Genomic DNA, 21,659 nt, shown 5'->3' on the forward strand with positions numbered 1-21,659 from the left:
TTTATCGCCAGAACAAAAAGCACACTGCCTATCTTTTAACGGATCTTTAATTTGAACAGTCATCCAAGGCTTATCTGTGTTTGTGATAGAGACTTTCTTTAATGGAACTGTTTTATCCAGGATAGATATGATAGTGGAAGTAAAGGCACAAACCTTAGCCTCAGGATCCATAACTTTGTGAATGTGAGAAAAATCCGTAGTGTTCATAAGGAGGCCCTTATGTTACTTTTGTTATATACCTTATGTTATAGTTACTCTGATTTGTCTTCGTAATGCAGTATTGTGTCACAAAACTGAAATTAGGAAAGTTTAGGACTGAGATACCAGATATCAACTAAATGAAACAACAGTGTACCTGGTCTCTGCATACTGTAATAAATGTTCTCTTGAAGAGAATGCAGAACTGAGTCAGAGAGCTTGTTGCAAAAGTATGGCTCTCAACATGCCCTGAATCCTGTAAAAGCAAGTGCAGGAAAGCAAAATGAGTCATTAGAAAAATTAAATAAATATAAAAGATTATGTTAAAGCATGAACCATCTGCCCCAGACAGCCATCACTATTTAAAGCAGGTGTCAGTGACACTACATGTACTCTTGTTCCAAGTACAGGCTTGTAATTATCTTTTATATAATCATGTCTTTGGCAGTCAGCTGTCATCAAAAGACTAAGACAGTTACATCAGTATATTTTGAGCTGAAGGAGGCTTTTGAACACAGTGGATCAGTTCGTCTAGCAAACATCCTGACCACAATTTATGCAAGTAAGCATTTCAGATGTTATCCACAGCATCACTCACTTTGACACATTTTGCAGTGCATGGGGTTACTGTGGTTTTGTCGATACAGTTGCACTTTTGCTCCAAAGCACACATGCCACCCTGAACAGCCTCAAACAACACTGGGTTCAAGTCCCCGTACTCTCCTGACGCTACTTCAATGACTAAACACAAAACAGAGGAGAAATGTATGATGCATGATATATTGGTGCCAAATTGATTATTGGTTATTGATTTTTTTTGTAATGTATATAGACAGTTCTTCTTTTTTTCAAAATCACATTAAAAACAGTAATAATGTGAAATCTTATTACAATTTAAAATATGTTCTATATTAATGTTAATATCAATGTTGAAAACAGTTGCTGCTTTTTTTTTTAAAGAAACTGTAATAAAAAATGTTCAGGATCCTTTGATAAATAGAAAATGTTTAAAAGAACAGCATTTATTTGAAACAGAAATCTTTTGCATTAAAGTAAAAAAAAAATAGTACTGTCACTTTTGATCAATTAATACCATCCTTGATGAATAACAGTATTAATTACTTTGAAAATAACTTACTGCCCCAATATATGAATATGTAAGTATTAGTATTTACTGTATAAAACACAACTTACTGAAATCTGCAGGATTGTGGTATGTGGGACAGTGAAGACCCAGTCCTCTCAAATAAGGGATGAGGTATGGGACACTTCCCTTGTATATGCACTGGCCTTGGCTTAAAATATACAGCTGTGAAGGAGACCCAGAAGGAATCAAATGATGACTGAAATGATCTGAAGATTTCCAAAAAGATTTGCACATGTCTTTGTACCTTATCAAACATCTCAAATAGTTTGGCACTGGGCTGGTGAATAGTGCAAATGATAGCTCGCCCTCCTTGTGCCAGAGACTTCATCAATGACACTACCTGGAAACAGGATGCACTATCCAAACCACTGAAATAAAAAAACAACAGAAAATATACAGTATATTTTAATGCTACAAGCATCTAAATAATGCTGTTTTATTTGTGTCTAAATACGATAACATTATTACCTGGTGGGCTCATCAAAAAACATGACTGGGGGGTTGTTTACTAGTTCAAGGGCAATAGCCAACCTCCTACTCTGCCCCCCAGAGAGAGACACAGTACGAGTGTGGACACACTCATGCAGTCCCAGGGCTGTCAGAATTTCTTTTATCTGCATGCCAATATAAACACACAGAAAGGAGGTGACATTTCAGAGGGAAACACATTTGGGGCAAGTCTGAATGGGGTGATGAGCTTTACCTACCAGCTCTTTTTTCACCTCTTTGTCTTTATTGAGCTTCAGGTTGGCTGATACCTAGAAAACAGTGCAGAAATCATTCAGTTCAGTGTGTTCCTTGTTAGAAATTACGTTTTTTTCTGCATGTGACTAAGCATTTAGAAGTGATTGTTATATGAGCATTAGCACCAAACCAGCAGTAGGGGGCATCCTTTACTACACCATTCAAACTGCAGACTCACCATCATTGCTTCTTGAACAGTCAAGTGGGGCAGCAATTTGTCCTCTTGCATAATGTAACAGGACATTTTACGAAAGGTTCGGAGGTCTCGGAGCTTTCCATTTACCAGGATCTCTCCAGTCATTCCTGTTTCCCTGTAACACACAAGACAACCAGCAATGGATATGTATGAAAACTTTCAAGATTGGATTTAATTTAATTTAATTTTTTAATTTATTTTATTTAGAAATAAATGTATTTATTAGCAATTTTTTACAATTAAATAAAAAAAATGTTTACCAATAATATAAACAAAAGTTTACCAATGATACAAACAGATGGAAAGAAAAGTATAGCATGCTTTCTCACTATTTTTGTTCAGATCACTTTTGCACATACTGTACCCTCACCTGTATCCCGCCAGGATGTTCATCAAAGTGGACTTTCCAGCCCCAGAGGGGCCCATAATGCCAATGAACTCCCGACTGTAAAACTTCCCTGATAGACACTTGAGTAAGGCCTTATAACCTGCGAAGAAAAAATATATATGCTTGGCGTCATATGGTTCTCCTTTGGAACAAACGGTCCACTTGTAGTTAATCCCTTCAAATGAGAAGTATGGTTTAATCCGTGAACCTCATGACTGTACTACTTATTTTCTCCAAAGCTAAGAAATGTGAGAAAGCGATAAAGTGATAAAGGCGATGACAGAAATAGGTTCCAATACTTTTAAATACAGTGGCTAAAGTCTGCTCATTTACCTTTCTATGAGTCCACCAAGATGTCTTTCACCCACCACATAAGAACGAAAGATCTCATTGATACAGTAATTCTCACTGATATAGTAATTCTAAAAAAAAATAAAAAAATGTTAAATCGCAGGATTGTCAAAGCCTGACTTACAGCATTTCAAAGCAAGGTGCCTTAATTATCAGCCTATTAGAGCAAAAACTCTGTTCTCACAGTCAAATCACAGGAAAGCCCTCTCCTTTACCCTTTGACTTTATTCCCATACATGTCCACTGAATGTTTAGAGGTTGTTTAATGACTGCCCTTTTATCATCATTGGTGGCGCTTTTCCTTTTGGCCACAATAGAAACATGAGGACAGTGGAAAGATAGGGAGTGCAAATGAAATTGATCACTTTTACATTGGCATTTATCATATTTACAAATATATTCAATTCTGTATCTGTTTATCATTAGAGTAGTCAGCATAAATACCAAAGGCCAAGCATTTGGATGAGCATTTGCAGCCAATTTCGAATTCAAAAATGTTGTTCTCCCCAGTGATGTCAGATGTGATCTCATCTAATTTAAACTACTTGTAGTGATGGCACTGGAAAAATGAAAGTCCTGTTGGCCAATGAAGGCTGTAAAATAGTAGAAACTTCAACACTGGCATGTTTTCACCAATAAATCAAAGAACCATCTGCTATCTTCGGGCTAGATTTGACTAGACAGTGCATGACCAGACAGTGCATGAGTCAGATTCATCAGATAAAGACAAAAGTGATCAGTATGAGATACCAGCATTCAAGACGTTACCTGCAAATCAATAGATCTAAATGTCTGAGAGAAAAGCAAAAAGGCCTCCATTAGTCTTGGTACTCATTCTAATGGGATTTTAATCTTCTTCTGAATGCTAAACTGCTCAAATAAAATTGCTTACTGTATTCCACTTTGTACATGAACAAAAGTTGCTACTCTACGCGTGCATCTAGCCAAGACATGCTTTAATTTCCTATTTGATTTGTACAATCACGAGATAAATAGTCTATTATACACACAGTAACCATCATTTAGGCTCCATTTTATTTCTAAGATTGGATTTCTCTGCTATTCTGATCTGGTCTAAATTTCTGAGTTGTGCTTTGTTAATTTGTGCACAATTATTCATGGAGGACCTCTGACTTGTCAATTTTCTCTATTTTTAACTTTCTCCTTCATTCTGTCTGGTTTCCGGCTCCACTTTATATACCCTAGAGTTTTACCAGCTGCATTATAAACCTTTTGTCTCTTTTCTTTAAAGTTTTTTTTGTAAAAAAATATATTTTTATGAAAATGGTGTTTCATTTTTTTTATTTATCTAGCCTATTCTGTATAATTAAAACATTTGTATAAAATGTATTTTTGTGTATTTTAACAAATCATTTTATAAATAACTTTTTATAAATACAAAATTGTCTTAAAAAACTAATTTAATAAAACAGAAACGTAGCACGTACTGTATACCTTCTTGTTTGTTTGTTTTTTGCCACTTCTGTTGATGGTGTCTTATGATTATGATAATGTCTTATAATAACAAGACCCCCACCTTAAGGTCTGTTTCAAATTAATGAGGTCAAAACTACAAGTCATGCACTATTTAGGACCGTTGAGTTAAATGAGAATGACAAACTTCACTTTGTCTTCTAGTAAAGAAATGCCATGAGTCATCATATGGTAGGCTACATTACTATACATTCAAAATGAGAAATCTTCAGTGGGAGCATCTTCCTATACTTTCCCCTTGAAACACAAACCTCTTTACACTTTCTGCTCATTCAGGAGAGGCCCCTACTCTGTCAAATTGATCTGGTTTTGAATTTGGAGCTCTTCTAAAAGGCTGGGATTTGGTTTCCTCAGAGAGACCGCATTGTACTGATACATTGAATTGGCTGGCTAGATGTAAGACCCTGGAGTTTGGAGCCAAAAGGAAGAACGAAATCAGAGAATGTGAATAGCCAGGTCAGAGAGAGACATCACAGGCTCAGTCCCACAGAGAACACTAGCTAGGAGGGGATCGCGCTAGTGTTCACATGAGAATTAGTAGATTGTGCTGCTGTGTGGAGACAGACCGCACAATGGAAATCTTGTTGGAATGTATTGTAACCAGTGAAACATAATCAGAATTCCTCACAGACATATGGGTAGAACAAATGATCACCACTCCTGTGATATACATGTGTTACATAACACACATCCATAAACATGCTACATACAGTTTGTATCAGAAAATTGGAATTTGGATTGTGAAAATAGTATTTAGTGTGTATTCACTAATTTTGTGAACATTTCTTTGTATTAACCCTTTGAATGGTAAATATATTATTATTATTATGGAAAAAACAACGAATTCTAAAAGATATGAAATTGTATTAAAGAAGCTCTAATTTATTAGAAAACAGTAATGTATTATTTTGTGCCTGCCCTTTCAAGGGTTAATAAAATTATTGCACACAAAAAAGAAAAATTTAACAGGCCACTATAGATGTCACGAATTCAGTCCATGGACTTCTGTTTATTCACCACCAGAGGTCACCCTTTCCATTTCATTGACTCTCGCACAACACAAACTGTTGCATAGCACCCCGGACTACATATCCCATCATTCTTTGCACGATTTGCACACTGCACTGATTGCACACAGCTGTTTCTAATCACCTCACTCACTATATAACACCCACTCTAACCACATTTCTCTGCTGAGTATTGTTTAGCCTGTACCCCGTTCCGAGTCGCCGTGTTTTCCTTGTCTTGCCTTGCCTGTTTTTGCGGTTTTTGATCTTTGCCTGTTTTTTTTGGATTTCTCCCTCTTGTCTCGCCCCTGTGATTCTGTCTGCTTATCGGTGACCAACACTAGCCCTGGGACTATTCTTGTGTTTTGTCCGCCATATACCTGTTTGCCATTGTTTGACCCTGCCTGTTAACCACGTCTCTTTAATAAAGCCTGCAGATGGATCCACATGTCTCACGTCTTGTCAGCCCCGTTACAATAGAGAATCAAGAGATTTGGCTTTGTTGTCTTTATGCTATGTATGTAGGCTAATCTACAAGAATTAGTAGTTTTATCTCTCTTCATACCATGCACATATATTACAGACCACATACATATAAAAAAAAAAAGATATATATTTAACATTATTACTTGTATTAAATAATAAAGAAAACCTAACTGAGGTTATCAAGCCCTCTTAAGACACTAGTATAGTAATTTGGCATTGCATAAAATAGTAATATGATTAAAATATAATAGGATAAAAGAAGGATACCATAAATATATCAAATACATTATCAGACGCAGTGCTATGGTTATAAGTCTCACAGATGATAAAACAAGAATTTTAAAGTTATGTTACTGCTGAGAATTATTTGTATTTTTCTACTTTCGATCATTATTATATGATAGCATTATATAGTTCTTAGTTGATCATTTATTAAATGTTTAGATTATGTTTTATACATTTAAAAAAAATTATATAAAAATGTGAGTGTCGCCCAAATATGTACGTGTTTTTAAAATGCATGTTTATTCATTAAAACAGGTATGAGATTATAGACTTCTGTGGACAGCGTGGTATGTAATTTCCTATGAAAATGAGTGGACGCGATGGCAACATGCCACAACTGGTTGCCAGAAGAAGCCACACACTAATAAAGCGAGTTCACCCTCAGAACAAGAACACATCTGGACGAGTCTAAGCTTGACATCTGTGAGTCCTGCACTGTCTACATGTCACCTGGTACCTGTAAGTGATATGTATATATATGAAACATCAATCTGGAAATGTATCTGTAATAAATTTTTCTATCAATATGGGGTGCTGTGTGTACATTAATGAGGAAAAAAAATTAACTTAAATTATTTTAGCAAATGGCTGCAATATAACAAAGAGTGAAAAATTTAAGGGGGTCTGAATACTTTCCGTACCCACTGTATGTACGTGTTTTTGAAATGCATGTTTATTCATTAAAGCAGGTATGAGATTATAGACTTCTGTGGACAGCGTGGTTTGTCATTTCCTATGAAAATGAGTGGACGCGATGGCAACATGCCACAACTGGTTGCCAGAAGAAGCCACACACTAATAAAGCGAGTTCACCCTCAGAACAAGAACACATCTGGACGAGTCTAAGCTTGACATCTGTGAGTCCTGCACTGTCTACATGTCACCTGGTACCTGTAAGTGATATGTATATATATGAAACATCAATCTGGAAATGTATCTGTAATAAATAAAACTGATAATAAATCTTTAAAAATTTATTTTTTATGTTAAGAGTTCAGAGCAGGGTTGCCAGGTCCAAGAAAAAAACTTTAATAGAAAATATTTAATTTTCTTGTTTGTGTTGTTTGGGTGATTTTAGCTAGATTTTGTTATACGTGTGTGGTGCGCATATTTATTTGATCTATATTTTATTCCTCTTTGAGGTCATTGAATCTTCCCAAATTCTTTCAACACATCTTCATACAGTAAATGAAAAACAAGAACATATCTTCTCTGATATTTTCTGATCTCAATCAAGGCCATTATTAAGCCTTCATTCTCATTTCTCTGCTTAATTCATCTTCTCTTCGCATTAACTTGTCTTGTCTACACACAAGCAGTAATATACAATGCTCAACTCAATAAACCTGCCCTACCTGATAAATAATGATTTACTCCTTTATTTACTATCCCCAATACCATCACATGTAAGGTCTTAACTTAGTGACACCTAGTGGGATTTTACTGTCTAGGGCAAACTGTATAAAACAGAGAAAAAAAGTCAAAACCACGATTGCATCTATACTGCTTGATTTATTTGGGACTGGAAAATACAGTTCGTATAACCAAATAACTCTGCTCTTAAAACCTCCAAACTTACAAAATGTGCTGTTTTATGTAAATGTAGATGCCTTATTTCAAAGTAATGACAAACAATATCAATGCTAGCAAGTATTCAGACTCATCTTCTCTTCGCATTAACTTGTCTTGTCTACACACAAGCAGTAATATACAATGCTCAACTCAATAAACCTGCCCTACCTGATAATGTAATAATGATTTACTCCTTTATTTACTATCCCCAATACCATCACATGTAAGGTCTTAACTTAGTGACACCTAGTGGGATTTTACTGTCTAGGGCAAACTGTATAAAACAGAGAAAAAAAAGTCAAAACCACGATTGCATCTATACTGCTTGATTTATTTGGGACTGGAAAATACAGTTCGTATAACCAAATAACTCTGCTCTTAAAACCTCCAAACTTACAAAATGTGCTGTTTTATGTAAATGTAGATGCCTTATTTCAAAGTAATGACAAACAATATCAATGCTAGCAAGTATTCAGAGTTTACACCCCTGACTCTGTAATGGCAAAAAAAAAAAAAAACTCAACTAAAATGAAGAACTGAATGTATTTTATAGAATTCAATCATTTCGTTACATTCGAAGAATCTTGCATATGCTCACATTGATTCAACATGGTGAGTTAAACTATGGCTGTAAAACAACCAACCAAAATAAATAAATAAAATAAAATAAAACTGTTTCAGAATACCAAAATAAAAGAATACTAGCTAAGTTTGATCATGTTTTATCATACAAATGCAGGCACAAGAGGGTGTTAAAATACATTTAGCCAAATAAATAAAGCAAGGACTTTGAGTTGAGTGAATGAAAAGGCTCAGGCACTGCTTACAAACTCCAAATGGCATCTTCACCAGACTAGAGCTACTACACAAAGATATCTGCAGAGGTGATATTTTGAATTTCCAGGCACTGATGTTAGATTCAATTTAAAAGATTCAATGACAATATTTAACAAATGCACGAAATATATCAGTGGCAAATGTCTGAGATAGAATGAAAAACATTCCACTATCAAAATCTACATACTCAACTAAAATGAAGAACTGAATGTATTTTATAGAATTCAATCATTTCGTTACATTCTAAGAATCTTGCATATGCTCACATTGATTCAACATGGTGAGTTAAACTATGGCTGTAAAACAACCAACCAAAATAAATAAATAAAATAAAACTGTTTCAGAATACCAAAATAAAAGAATACTAGCTAAGTTTGATCATGTTTTATCATACAAATGCAGGCACAAGAGGGTGTTAAAATACATTTAGCCAAATAAATAAAGCAAGGACTTTTGAGTTGAGTGAATGAAAAGGCTCAGGCACTGCTTACAAACTCCAAATGGCATCTTCACCAGACTAGAGCTACTACACAAAGATATCTGCAGAGGTGATATTTTGAATTTCCAGGCACTGATGTTAGATTCAATTTAAAAGATTCAATGACAATATTTAACAAATGCACGAAATATATCAGTGGCAAATGTCTGAGATAGAATGAAAAACATTCCACTATCAAAATCTACATCTACGGAACAAACAGCTGACTCAATCATACAAAAACGTTTTGTAGTGGTTCACAGGTTATTATGCTGTACACATTCATGTGTGCATATAACCAGAGTCAGTGTAAACTGTAGATGATACTTCAAGCAACTCCAGAAAATATACAACCCAGAATAATTCAAGTTTCAAATAAGCATGTGTTTAGATACAACACACACCATTTTAAAAGGCACGATTGCGTGTTCATGGCTTAAAATGAGAGCAAATATAATTATTATTAATTATACATTATTACTATGTATCATACTGCAAGTCTGTTTTAAGTAGTAACTGCAAATTGACCTGCAGTAAAAAACTCCAGTAAATACAAAGAAATGTTTTCTGTGAAAACTGATATCTTAATAAAAAAAAAATTTTTTTTAAGTCTTTCAATTATTATTAAATATTTACACTTCAGTTTAAAAGTGTGGGTTTATTTTAGCAAAAGCATATCAAATTGATCATAAGTGACAGTAAAGCCATTTATAATGTTACAAAAAAATTCACATTTCACATAAATGCTGTTCTTTCTATTATTGGGGGGAAAAATGTATCACAGATTCCACAAAAATATTAAGCAGCACAGCTGTTTTCAACACTGATAATAATGAGAAATGTTTCTTTATCACCAAATCAGCATATTAGAATGATTTCTGAAGGATCATGTGACACTGAAGACTGGAGTAATGATGCTGAAAATTTAGCTTTGCCATCACAGGAATAAACTACATTTTAAAATATATGAAAATAAATAACATTTATTTTAAATTGCAATAATATTTCACAATATTACTGTTTTAACTGTATTTTTTTTATCAAACAAATGTAGCCTTGGTTAGCATAAGGTAACTTCTTTCAAAAACAAACTTTGGAACCACAGTGTATTTATATATTATTATTTAATTCAAATATTAAAACAAAAAATGGCATCATGTCATTGATCCAGAAACAGGTGTGAGGGGTGTTACAGTGGAGCAGGATGCCTACCAGGTGTTTGAGAAAGGCTCTCTCCGCGATGCATTTCAATACAGTGTCGGAGTCATTTAATACTGACACCATTTCCAGGATGTCCTGGTCTCGAGCTCTCACTTCGACTGCCTGAGCGCCCTTTAACAAGACAGCAAGAGCAGTATGTAAGGTTCAATGGGATGGAACAAATGCACTCACTGCTGTGTAGGAGATCTGGACGAAAGCAACACTGAATGTTGAACCCACCTGTCCAACTGCATGCATGCAGTCATCAGGCCCAAGGATCTGAAGCAAGATGATAACAACAGAGGTCAATATTAATCGATTAAATGATGCAATAATCTTTAGTTTTGCATTGTATTTGAATTTTAGGTTCATTGAAGTACAACAGAGGTACCTGGCTGATGCGATTCTCCCAGTCCATTCTCCGAAGACCTGCTGCTGCTAAAATTATGGCTGAAAAGCCATCCTTTTCATCCAGCTTCTTTAGACGAGTGTTGAGATTACCTCTCTGAAACACAACTGTTAAGGTATAACCTCAAAACATCAAGTGCTTGTTAATACACTGAAATTATAATTTACTTATTATCTGTATCTACGTACAATTACAGGAAAAGTAAAAAAAACAAAAAAAAAACACCTACAGCACTGCACTGAAAGATACAATGTCTTTAAACTCCAGATGGGGAAATATTTTCTTTAGTTGTGTGGCCCGGCGAAGAGAACTGGTACCTACAACACTTCAAATATAAAATATATTATTAACTTTTCAAGAAAACACATACCCTGCAAATATTTACTTTACAAATACTAAAACACACTTTTATGCTTACCAAGACTGCTTTTATTAGAATAAAAATACAGTAAACAGTAATATTGTGAAATATTATTACAATTTCAAATAACTGTTTTCTATAAGAATACATTGTAAAATTTTATTTATTTCTGATATGCAAAGCTGAATTTTCAGCAGCAATTACTCCAGTCTTCAGTGTCACATGATTCTTCAGAAATTATTCTAATATGCTGATTTGCTGCTCAAGAAGCATTTCTTAATAATATCAATGTTGAATGTTTGATAAACAGAAATCTCAAAAGAACAGAATTTATTTGAAACAAATCTTTTGTAACATTATAAATGTAAATGATCACTTTTGATCAATTGAATGTGTCCTGGCTGAATGAAAGTATCAATTTGTTTTAAATGGTAGTGAACTTTAATATACTTAAAATATAGTTCTTTGTACTGGCCACCAATTTTACCTCTTGTTGGCTAGAGATTCTAGAAATTTGCCTTTATGTTTGGGGTGCAAGACAACAGCATCGTGGGGGTTTTCACGCCTTTGAAGAGAAGGAAATGTCAATCATAATGTTGACCACATATTAAAAAGGATTTGCGATGAGCAATACACTATATCAGTTTTTTTCCATACACATTAATAATTATTTATGAACATTTAGGCTGAAGTTCATCTGTAACATGACATGTCAGTTACTTTTAAGATAAAAGACTCTTTAGATGTGGAGGGGCATATAAGCACTTCCGAACACAGAGACACTACTGTGATTCATTTACTTCAGCACAGATCCGATAGTGAAGCCTTCAGGAAGAACAGTTGGCAAGTCTTTCAAAGAGTGCACGAACAGGTCCACCCTATAGAGCAGGGATCCTCAAATCTGGCCCACGAGATCCACTTTCCTGCAGAGTTTAGCTCTAACCCTAATCAAACACACCTGAGTATACTAATCAGCATCTTCAGGATCATTAGAAAATCACAGGTAGGTGAGTTTGATCAGGGTTGGAGCTAAACTCTGCAGCGCATTGGCCCTCCAGGGTAAGATTTGAGGAACCCTGCTATAGAGACACAAATATTACAACAGCATTATTCATACTGAAACATAAGCACCAGTGTAGCAGTGCAAACCTCTGAAACATCAAATGCACCAAAAGACCAATGAACAAATCTGTACGCAGTGCGAAGTATACATGAATGATATTTTTTCCAAAGCATTTTCCAGTTCTTTTGTGAAGAGACTCTTTTCACCAATCTTTAACACAAATATATACAGTATATATATATTAACATTTACAAAACTAATTAATTATTACATCAATATAATTTAACTGAATAATCTACTTTAATTTTTTTTGGACTTACTTTGGATAAAGCGGTGTCAAGAATTGTACCTCCTGTTGCTGACAAGATTGAAGTGGAATTTAGTTTAAGGAGAGCGAATATTAACTACATCATACTTGCTAAACTCAATTACAAATAAACAACAACTGTTTTGCATATTCGACAATGATCTCTTACCTATTTCAAAATGAACATCAGGGTGTAACTCCTTGAGTTTCTCTACAACAATGTCTGTCTGAATCCGAGCCAACTGAAAAAAATGGAGAAAGGTAACAAAAAGTTTCAACAATATTCCATTTCCCACAAAATATGATGGTCCTTTAAGGCTAATCTTCTTGTTTAGGGCTTCAACTGGTTTCTTTACTAAAACTAATCAATCTTGTACGCACCCTAACAAAGACAGAAATCTTATCAAAGCCATCACCACCGCTGACACACCCAATCAAACTTACAAACCTACATTTGCCTATGTGACTCTAGTACTACTAAGTGATGATGAGGCAAAAAATATATAGACATTGTTTTTACTTTTACTTTCCATATTATAATTAATGTCTATTAGACTTTAGTTATAGAATGGAAAGTAAAAACTTATTTTAGAAAGCGTGAGAAGGTAATTAAGACACACTGGTATTTTAAACACATGGATGATTCCAATGACAAGCAGTCATAAAAACTGTGAAACGTGTGCATTTAAATTTCTCCAATTTATCAGGTGATGAATATGATTAGATATTTTAGCAATATCTTATATGATCTCATTTGTATGTACACTACAGTTTAAATGTTTGGGATCAGTGATCATTTTTTAAAGAATGAATACCTTAATTTAGCAAGGATGCATGAAATTACTCAAAAGAACCAGTTAAGACATTTATAATGCAAAATATTTCTATTTTAAATAAATGCTTTTTTCTTCCTTTTTTAGTATTGTCAAAGAATGCTGAAAAGAAATCGTAAGACTATTTCCAGAAAAACATTTAGCAGCACAACTGTTTTCAACATTGGTAATAATAAGAGATATTTTTTTAGTACCAGCATATTAGAATGATTTCTGTAAAGATCATGTGACCCTTAGGACTGGAGTAAATGGCTGCTGAAAATTCAGCTTTGCAGTCACAGGAAGACATTTTAAATATATTAAAATAGATTAAAAAAAATTTTAATTAATATGTATGGAATGTGATTTTTTTTTTTTAATAGACCATGTACAATGAATGTGCATATGATAATTTACCTGGCTTTTTCTGGTGCCAACACGGATCACCCTGCTGACTTTGCCATCAGCATCCTGTAAAATATTTTTTATGCAAAGATCAGTACTAACAAAAATAACACCGACTAATATGTTCATTTGGATTACATTCTGACCCTAATGTATTTATAAGGTCCATCTGCCATAGTTGTAGTGAAATTAACTGCAGTCTTCAGAGGAACAGAGAGCAGTGTGCAAGAACATGAAGCAGGACAGACTGATGAGCCAGTGCCCCAGTGTCCTGGCTTCAGTGGATAAGACAATAATGCCTATTCACACGAGGGAGGAGTAAAGAACACCATTCATATAGAGAGGTTTCATATGCGAGAATATTACACTAAAACGTTTTGGGTAAAGATGATTCAGATGTAACTTCCTATTAACCACTTTATTTAGCCAAAATAACTATCAATTATGTATTAATCGCATAACTAACGGAGCTGCACTGCAAGGTTTACGAGTGTGGGCGAAATATATTGAATGTAAAATAAATACGGTTAAATTAGTTAGATTTGGTTTTGATTTCTCTCAAAATTACTTTTTTTACTCCACTTTTGAGTAGCGAATGAATGAAAACATACCTGTAGGTTTGTCTTTTCTGACATTTTGTAAGATGATCCAAGTAATTTAGTGCTGATCTCGTTGAAATTAAAGTCATTTCTCATTCATGATTGTAAAGGAGAAAATATTGAAGTGGGACAAATGTAATTCACAACTGTTACAGGTTGAGTATAATTTACTGCGGTCAAGCCAGCCGCGCTTTGAAAATGCACGGTCAAGCCAGCCGCACTATTTTTTGTTCTGCGCGTGTAACCGATGTCCTTGAGGGGGCAATTTGCGTGCATTGTGAGCTTTTTTTGTTGAAAAAGCTCCACTCTCGTTTGTCTCTTTTTTCGAGGAAAGAGGGGCAGCCATCTGCTTCCTGCGATTCAGGACCCGCCGCTGCTAAGGCACGGAGGAGAAAGTGCTCGTGGGGCTCACAGGTGGTGGTCGAGAAGTTCAGGGAGGCGGAGCCGCGCTCAGCGGCCTTCAAATCCTTCATTCCACGAAGGTCCAGGTCTGAGCCCGAACAACACAGGGGTCCTGGTCCGTCTCGGTCTGAGGATCAGAGACGGGCACAGAAGGCTAGTGTCGCGGCTCGCACTCCACCTCTTCCTGCGGGGAGGGGATAATTTCCGTAAAGTCCGAATTTAAAAATAAAGGTCGCTATGACCATCACAAAAACATTGCAGAATACAAAATAAACGCTTTTAGACTTCTATTTTGAAGACGCGGTTATTCTGGAGACGGAAGTTAACATGAACACACGGTAATCGCGGTATCGTTTGTGTTCTCACTTCAGTCACTCATTTTATATATCAGAAATTACAGTCGTCGAATGAGCATTGAGCACGATGGCGGAGTATGAATTATTTCACAAACAAACAATATCTATAATGACGCTGATGACTGAAACAGTTCGAGACGAGATTCAAAATGTTTTTGACTGTGAATGTCGTCCATTCCACACTGACATTAGTTGCGACAGAGATGCGATATTGGACATGAATAAGAAACGCAGACTGGTACCTTTATTTTTATTCTGCATGTATTTTGCATGTTATTTAAGTCTCAACAAGGGATTGTTGTCAGTTGTGATCTGTCAGACAGCCTGTTCCTGACGTTTTTCCTTTGTGCAGTCTTTTATTTTAAGGTTAGGTTACATTTTATATGATTAATCAAGACTTTTGTGTTTAACACTGTGATAAGTAACTATATTTCATTCTTTAAATGAAATGTTCAGCTTCATCCTGCTAGTTCGAAAACTGAACATTTTGTCCAGATGAATTAATCAGTAGTTAAAGGCACAATATGTAAGATTTTTTTATTAAAATATCCAAAAACCACTAGAACAGTGTTATATATTTTGCTGACTTGTGTACTTACATTATCCCAAATGTTTCGAAGAATGTTTAAATCCAGAGAAATAAGCAATTTTAACTAGTGACACGGACCGTGTCCATAGTGCCATTGTGTCGCCTGCCAATGATGTCATAACCCCTCGATTTCCGGTTTTGTTTTGTAGAAAACGTGGAAACACCAAAGACGCTTTAATATGTTGTGCATTTTAATAGACCGGTGACGACTGCACAGAGTAGCATTATAACAGAACTTTCAAATGTATCTAATATGATAAAACAGCGCTGCTTTACCCCACATACGCACGACCGGAAGGAGCGGAAGCGGTCGACTGTGGCATAATAAAAGCTCTGCTGCTTTCGAGCCGTGTTTCAAACTCATTCAGTGGCCTCGTTTCGCTTCGACGGCTTTCAGCCTCACCCTGCTTCATTCTACTATGTTAATAAATCTTTAGCTCATCCATGAACATGATTTCTGTCCGAGTCCCATCGGATTGCATCGGCTGTGGGGATGAAGACCACAACTCCCATGATTCCACACTCAATCACAGCAAAACTATGCCTTTGTCTCTTTGTTTATTTTGAATATGCGCCCTCTAGCGGCGAAAATTACATATTGTGCCTTTAATATCTGTTGCAGGCAAAGCTCACAGCTTTGATGGAGACCTTTACCAAGGTGGCTGTTCAAAAAATATGCAAAGTCTTCAGTTATTGCTTTGCGCTTAAGCCAACTCAGCTGAAGAGTTTTAAAGGTTACCATGATGATGTAATAAATGTAAAAGAGTTGGTGAAGGAGCATGTGAAAAAAACAGAAAGAAAAAACAATCAAACTGTCAAAGTTGTGCTTGGTAAGATGTCCTGCATATATTATAATGTCATATATAAAGTCATATTCAATCCACTACAATGTTAACTGTAGGAATTTCTCATTCTCCTCTCAGATTCTGCAGCTGTAGCTCCATCAGTGTCTCTGGAGAGACCGAATTTGCTCACTGCGTTACCTGAAGAAAACATACAACCACAAGATTCTGTTAAAAGCCAGCAGGTGAGTTCATTGTTGAAATGATTTAACTCTGTGTTGTTTGCTAAAATGCTGGCAACAACGTTTGTTCTGATTTAATTTTTTCTCTCAGTGTGCAGAGGAGGGTCACGTTTCTAAATTTTGTCCCGAATCATCAAGTAGTGGACAAGAGAACCCAGTGCAAGCATTTTTTATAGGTATGTGCTGCACAGCTTTGATATTTATGTGTACTATCTACAGTGGGGCAAAAAAGTATTTAGTCAGCCACCAATTGGTAGTAATTGATTGAATGTTAATTAATTCATCTGTCTATTATTAAGCGATTATTTATTTCAACTTTACTTCAATATGTTTGGCATTATTAAATGATAAAATATTAGACTCTAGACCAATGGTTTTCATATTTCTTCAGGCAGCGGTCCACATCAACATTAAAACAATAATTCTAGACCACCGAACACCCAAAGTATCTCAGTGTTTATTTGTTTTATATCCTATATTTTGAAATAGCCTCACTTTTCCCTATCCATCACTTTTCTAGACTACTATTTTTTTCTCATTTCACTAAAATCAACTAGACAGTTACTTTTAGCTAATGAACATAAATGAGAAAACTGTTCACTAGCTAGTTATTAATTAAATTTGGTATAATTTACATTTACATTTATTCATTTAGCAGATGTTTTTATCCAAAGCGACTTACAATTGGGGAATACAACAAGCGATTCTTCATAAAGAGGCAAATAAACACAGGAAGTGCTCGTAATACAATTATATATAATTAATGAATAATTTTATTGATATAAATATTTCTATTTAGGCTTAAATAAAAAATGTTTGAGGTAGTAAGATTTATTAAATGTTTGTCAAATAAATTGCTCATGCTTTATTTGATCAGAAATCCATATCCAATCCACGATAAAAACCATATTGTGATTTAAAAAAATAATAATAATAATTAAATAACTTTTCTGTACTTTTCTAATAACTTTCTACGGCAAAGCTGAATTTTCTCCAGTCAGTGACACATGGTCCTTCGTAAAGTGTTTTAATATGCTGATTGGTGCTCAAGAAACATTTTTTATTATTATCAATGTTGAAAACAGTTGTGCTGCTTAATACTTTTGTGAAAACCATGATTATATTTTCTTTGATGAATAAAAAGTTAAAATGAACTGCATTTAATTGAAATCGTAATCTTTTGTAATAATGTCAATGTCTTTACTGTGACTACTGATTGATGTAATGTGTTCTTGATCATAAAATATTAATTTCCTTAAAACTTACTGACCCCAAACATTTTAAAGGTGGTAGGCTTTTTTAAACCAGCTAGACATACTTGTAGCTTTCAGTAACTGGAGCCCTGTTAATGTTTTGCAGGTGAATACACTACCATCACCTCTGTTGAAGACCAGAAAACTGAAGTAAACACACAAGCAGACCAAATAAGTACAAAATCCGAAAAAAAGGAGAAGACAAAACCATATGACTGTAAAGAGTGCGGAAAGAAATTTCTCTTTAAACGCTCACTAGATCAGCACAAATGTGGACATTTAAAAGGGCCTTACAGTTGTGAGCAGTGCGGAAAGAAGTTTAAATACTTAAAAGGATTAAGGAAACACCTACTGTATCACACAGAGGAGAAAGGAATCTGTAAAACTTGCGGGAAAGCCTTCGCAAATCTTAAGATGCACGAACGTGTCCATCTGGAAGTCAAGCCATTTCTTTGTTCCACATGTGGACATGGCTTCACCGTAAAGGGAAGTTTACTGGCACACCAGAGGATCCATACAGGTGAAAAACCGTATAGTTGTGAGACCTGCGGGAAGCACTTTTCACACTCAGGCAACCTCTCCAGCCATCTGATCACTCATTCCAGAGACAGACCGTGGAAATGCAGCCACTGTGACAAGACTTTCAAAACCGAAAAGAAAATGGAAATGCACCAGCTTGTGCATACAGGAGAGAAACCCTATATATGCAACGAATGTGGGCAGAAGTTTGGCCACATTACAAATCTCAGAAGGCATCTCCTTGTGCACAGCGGTGTGAAACGGCACGTCTGTGAAATCTGTTCCAAGCAGTTTTATCAGAGCAAATCTCTGAAGAGGCATATGGGAATACATGGAGCTCTGAAGTCATTTATGTGTGAAATATGTGGGAAGAGCTTTGTTTTTAACTATGCCCTACAGAAACACTTACTCACACATAGTGATAAAGCCAATCTGAATGGCAAATCTTTCCCTTGTGATGAATGCGGAAAGTGCTACAGTTCGACCGCTATGCTCAGAATGCATCAGAGACTCCATTCGGAAAAGGATCCGTACGTGTGTAAAGCCTGTGGGAAAAGCTACAGCAGCATGTATTCGCTGAAGGAACATGAGAAACTTCATTCGGGGGTGACACCGTTCAAGTGTGACATCTGTGATAAGACTTTTACTCAGAAAGTTGGTTTGAAAATGCACGAGGTTGTTCATACCAAAGCTAAACCCTACACATGTTCTGTTTGTGGAAGCCAATTCGGGCTTCCCCACAGTCTAAGACTGCATATGCGCATTCACTCCGGTGAAAAGCCACACAAGTGCGAAACGTGCGGAATGTGCTTTCGCTTGTCTGGAAACTTAAGGCGACACGAGCGGGTCCACACTGGTGAGAGGCCGTTCAGCTGTGAGGTGTGTGAGAAAAAGTTTGTACAACTCAGCCATCTGAAGGCGCATTTGCAAATCCATACCGGCGTGAAACCCTACACGTGCCAGAAATGCGGGAAGAAATACGCATACCGTCGAAATTACAATGATCACAAATGTATACCTCTGTGAAAAAGATGTTGCCTTCAAGCATACTGGGAACTGAATTGCAGTGCCATTTTCTTTATATTTGCCGTTTCTTTCAGACAGATGTCATAAAGATTCTCTTGTCTTTAAGACAAAAATATTTACAATAGGACAGTGTTACATTTGATTTGAAAGCTTGATAAGTATTAATCAAATTTTCATTCATTCAATTAATAATTGGGCCTGGGCCAAATAATTTTTAAAGGGGTCCTATTGTGCTCTTTTACAAAGTCTTGATTTTGTTTTGGGGGTGTACTAGAACAGGCTCTCATACTAGGTTGTTCGAAAAACACATTATTTTTCACATATTTTACATTATTACAAGACCTCTCTCCCCAGTCTGGCATGAACGGCTCGAATAGTCAGTCCCAGTACAGAACAAAGATCCAGGGGGCGATCCAGGGGGCAGGGTTGGATTCACATCTAGGGGGTGGAGATGGGTAGGTTTAGGGATCAGGGGGTGGAGACGGGTAGGTTTAGGTATATGTAAGGTGGGAGGAGTTGGATCTGGATCCAACCTCGCCCCCTGGATCTTGTGTTCTGCAGTGAGGGCCATCTGAATAGCTCCTGTTTCAAATGAAGGCCCGCCTTCTAAAATATACTAAATGTGCTGTGATTGGTTTGCTGGGTCAGTGTGTGTTGTGATTGGTTAGCTGGGCCAGTGTGTGTTGTGATTGGCAGCACTCAGCGCCTGGTCGGGAAACGTCATGCCCCTTACCATGGCCGCGTCTGCGAGCTTCAGTGTAAATATTGCGTCAAAATCAAATCAATTTGAGCGCGATTTAAACCCGGGTGATTGTAACCACTCTAAGTTCATCTGCTTTGGGAAAGCTAGCGTGTCTCCAGCATAGTGATAACACTCGTTGCCTTCTCTAGTGCAGCTCAACCAGGTCTCGTCCCATTTGTCGATATTTGTGATATCACAAATCCCGGAAAATATGCGTTGTAGTCCAAACGAGTCGTTCGTTGTAGTTTTTGAAAAGTGATTTCTGTTAAATAAAAGATCTCCTTTTGAAGTGGACTTTGAACTTTGTAACTTTGTAAATCTTTTTTATGCACAAACAGCACCATTACAGACTAACTAAAGTTGAAAAAGTGAAAAAGCATAATAGGACCCCTTTAAGCCAGTTGTTAATATGCACAATCATTAGTTATACAATGGGAATTCCTCATTAGAGTGTACTCCTTGTCCAAGAATAAACAGTTTGTTGAAAATGCATTGATTTTTTTCTTTTATTGTTATTTTATTTGTAATTTTGGTAGTAAAAGTCTTAACTATTGCTATGGATAAGATCAAAAGAGTAAAGGGCAGACATGTTGTAAACAGTTGAATGCTCAAATGGTCTAAAAAATGTCAAAATGTTTGACTTTTCAAATGCAGTTTGATAGAGAAATTATTTAACAGGATAGTTCTCCAGCTTTTTGTCGTTTACGTTAAGTGACTTCTTTTGAAAACCTTCTCTAGGAAGTGTACAGGACCTGTGATGGACGATCGAGTCCATCTACCTAAAAAGTCAATAGGAGTTTCTCAAAATTTGCAATTCAAAGCTGATTTTGCATAACACAAAAACAATAAACAAGCTCATTTAACAAATTAACCAGAAAGGGCTCTGACTATCATAAACAATACACTGTAGTATCATATAAAATAAGTCTTATTTAGTTAGTTTATCTGTTTCTACAGAGAACCTTTTTATTCAGATTTCATTCCAAATGGTTTATGGTAAATGGCGCATCTTTGCGTACTTTTATTTTGAAATGGTAATGAACTAAAGAGGAAGTGTTTAGAGCAGAATGCAACTTTTACTGGGAGTTTGCTCACCCGACGGATAATTACAATATAATGACTTGGCTTCATATTGAGAATTTGTTATTCACGATCTATTAGGACTATTGCGATACTTTGCATGTATGCAAACTGGATTTACAGTTTTTTAGGCGTTGGACTGCCAATGCAGAACGTTTTTCTTCTAAATCTTGCTGCAATACAATTTTAAAACCGGTTTCTCATTTGTGCACTGCTCGTAGCTGTGGCCACTATGTCCAGGAATGAGCTTTTTAAGAGTCAAACTGCTCTGTTGATCGTATTAATGCCGGTGTTACGAGATTTTTGGTTTCTGAGATATTCGGTTTCCG

At 35.8% G+C, this 21,659-nt stretch overlaps 2 protein-coding genes across 3 annotated transcripts; one reads left to right on the forward strand and one right to left on the reverse strand.

Moving 5' to 3' along the window:
• Positions 1-251: 251 nt before the first annotated feature.
• Positions 252-14,479, reverse strand: LOC107601694 (ATP-binding cassette sub-family G member 4-like). Its single transcript, XM_016293951.1, has 20 exons — positions 14,352-14,479; positions 13,753-13,806; positions 12,663-12,765; positions 12,537-12,574; positions 12,375-12,426; positions 11,954-12,035; positions 11,641-11,718; positions 11,042-11,117; positions 10,775-10,888; positions 10,624-10,662; positions 10,396-10,515; positions 3,007-3,095; positions 2,268-2,400; positions 2,053-2,103; positions 1,814-1,959; positions 1,590-1,713; positions 1,393-1,507; positions 797-939; positions 356-454; positions 252-293 (listed from the first exon to the last, which is right to left on the reverse strand). The coding sequence occupies exons 1-20, from the start codon at positions 14,433-14,435 to the stop codon at positions 252-254; spliced, it is 1,782 nt and encodes a 593-aa protein (XP_016149437.1). The 5' UTR covers positions 14,436-14,479.
• Positions 14,480-15,089: 610 nt separating this feature from the next.
• On the forward strand, positions 15,090-19,697 carry LOC107601733 (zinc finger protein 883-like). Of its 2 annotated transcripts, none has more exons than XM_016294011.1 (5): positions 15,090-15,335; positions 16,309-16,516; positions 16,610-16,713; positions 16,802-16,886; positions 18,070-19,697. In XM_016294011.1, exons 1-5 carry the CDS (start codon positions 15,165-15,167, stop codon positions 19,506-19,508), a joined length of 2,007 nt encoding a protein of 668 aa, XP_016149497.1. In that variant the 5' UTR covers positions 15,090-15,164; the 3' UTR covers positions 19,509-19,697. The 2 variants fall into 2 exon arrangements, with proteins under 2 accessions (XP_016149497.1, XP_016149498.1); XM_016294012.1 differs by having other exon boundaries at positions 15,099-15,172.
• The last annotated feature ends 1,962 nt before the right edge of the window (positions 19,698-21,659 follow it).

This window comes from Sinocyclocheilus grahami, unplaced genomic scaffold, assembly GCF_001515645.1.
Source record: "Sinocyclocheilus grahami isolate Dianchi unplaced genomic scaffold, SAMN03320097.WGS_v1.1 scaffold311.1, whole genome shotgun sequence".
NCBI classification, from domain to species: Eukaryota; Metazoa; Chordata; class Actinopteri; order Cypriniformes; family Cyprinidae; genus Sinocyclocheilus; species Sinocyclocheilus grahami.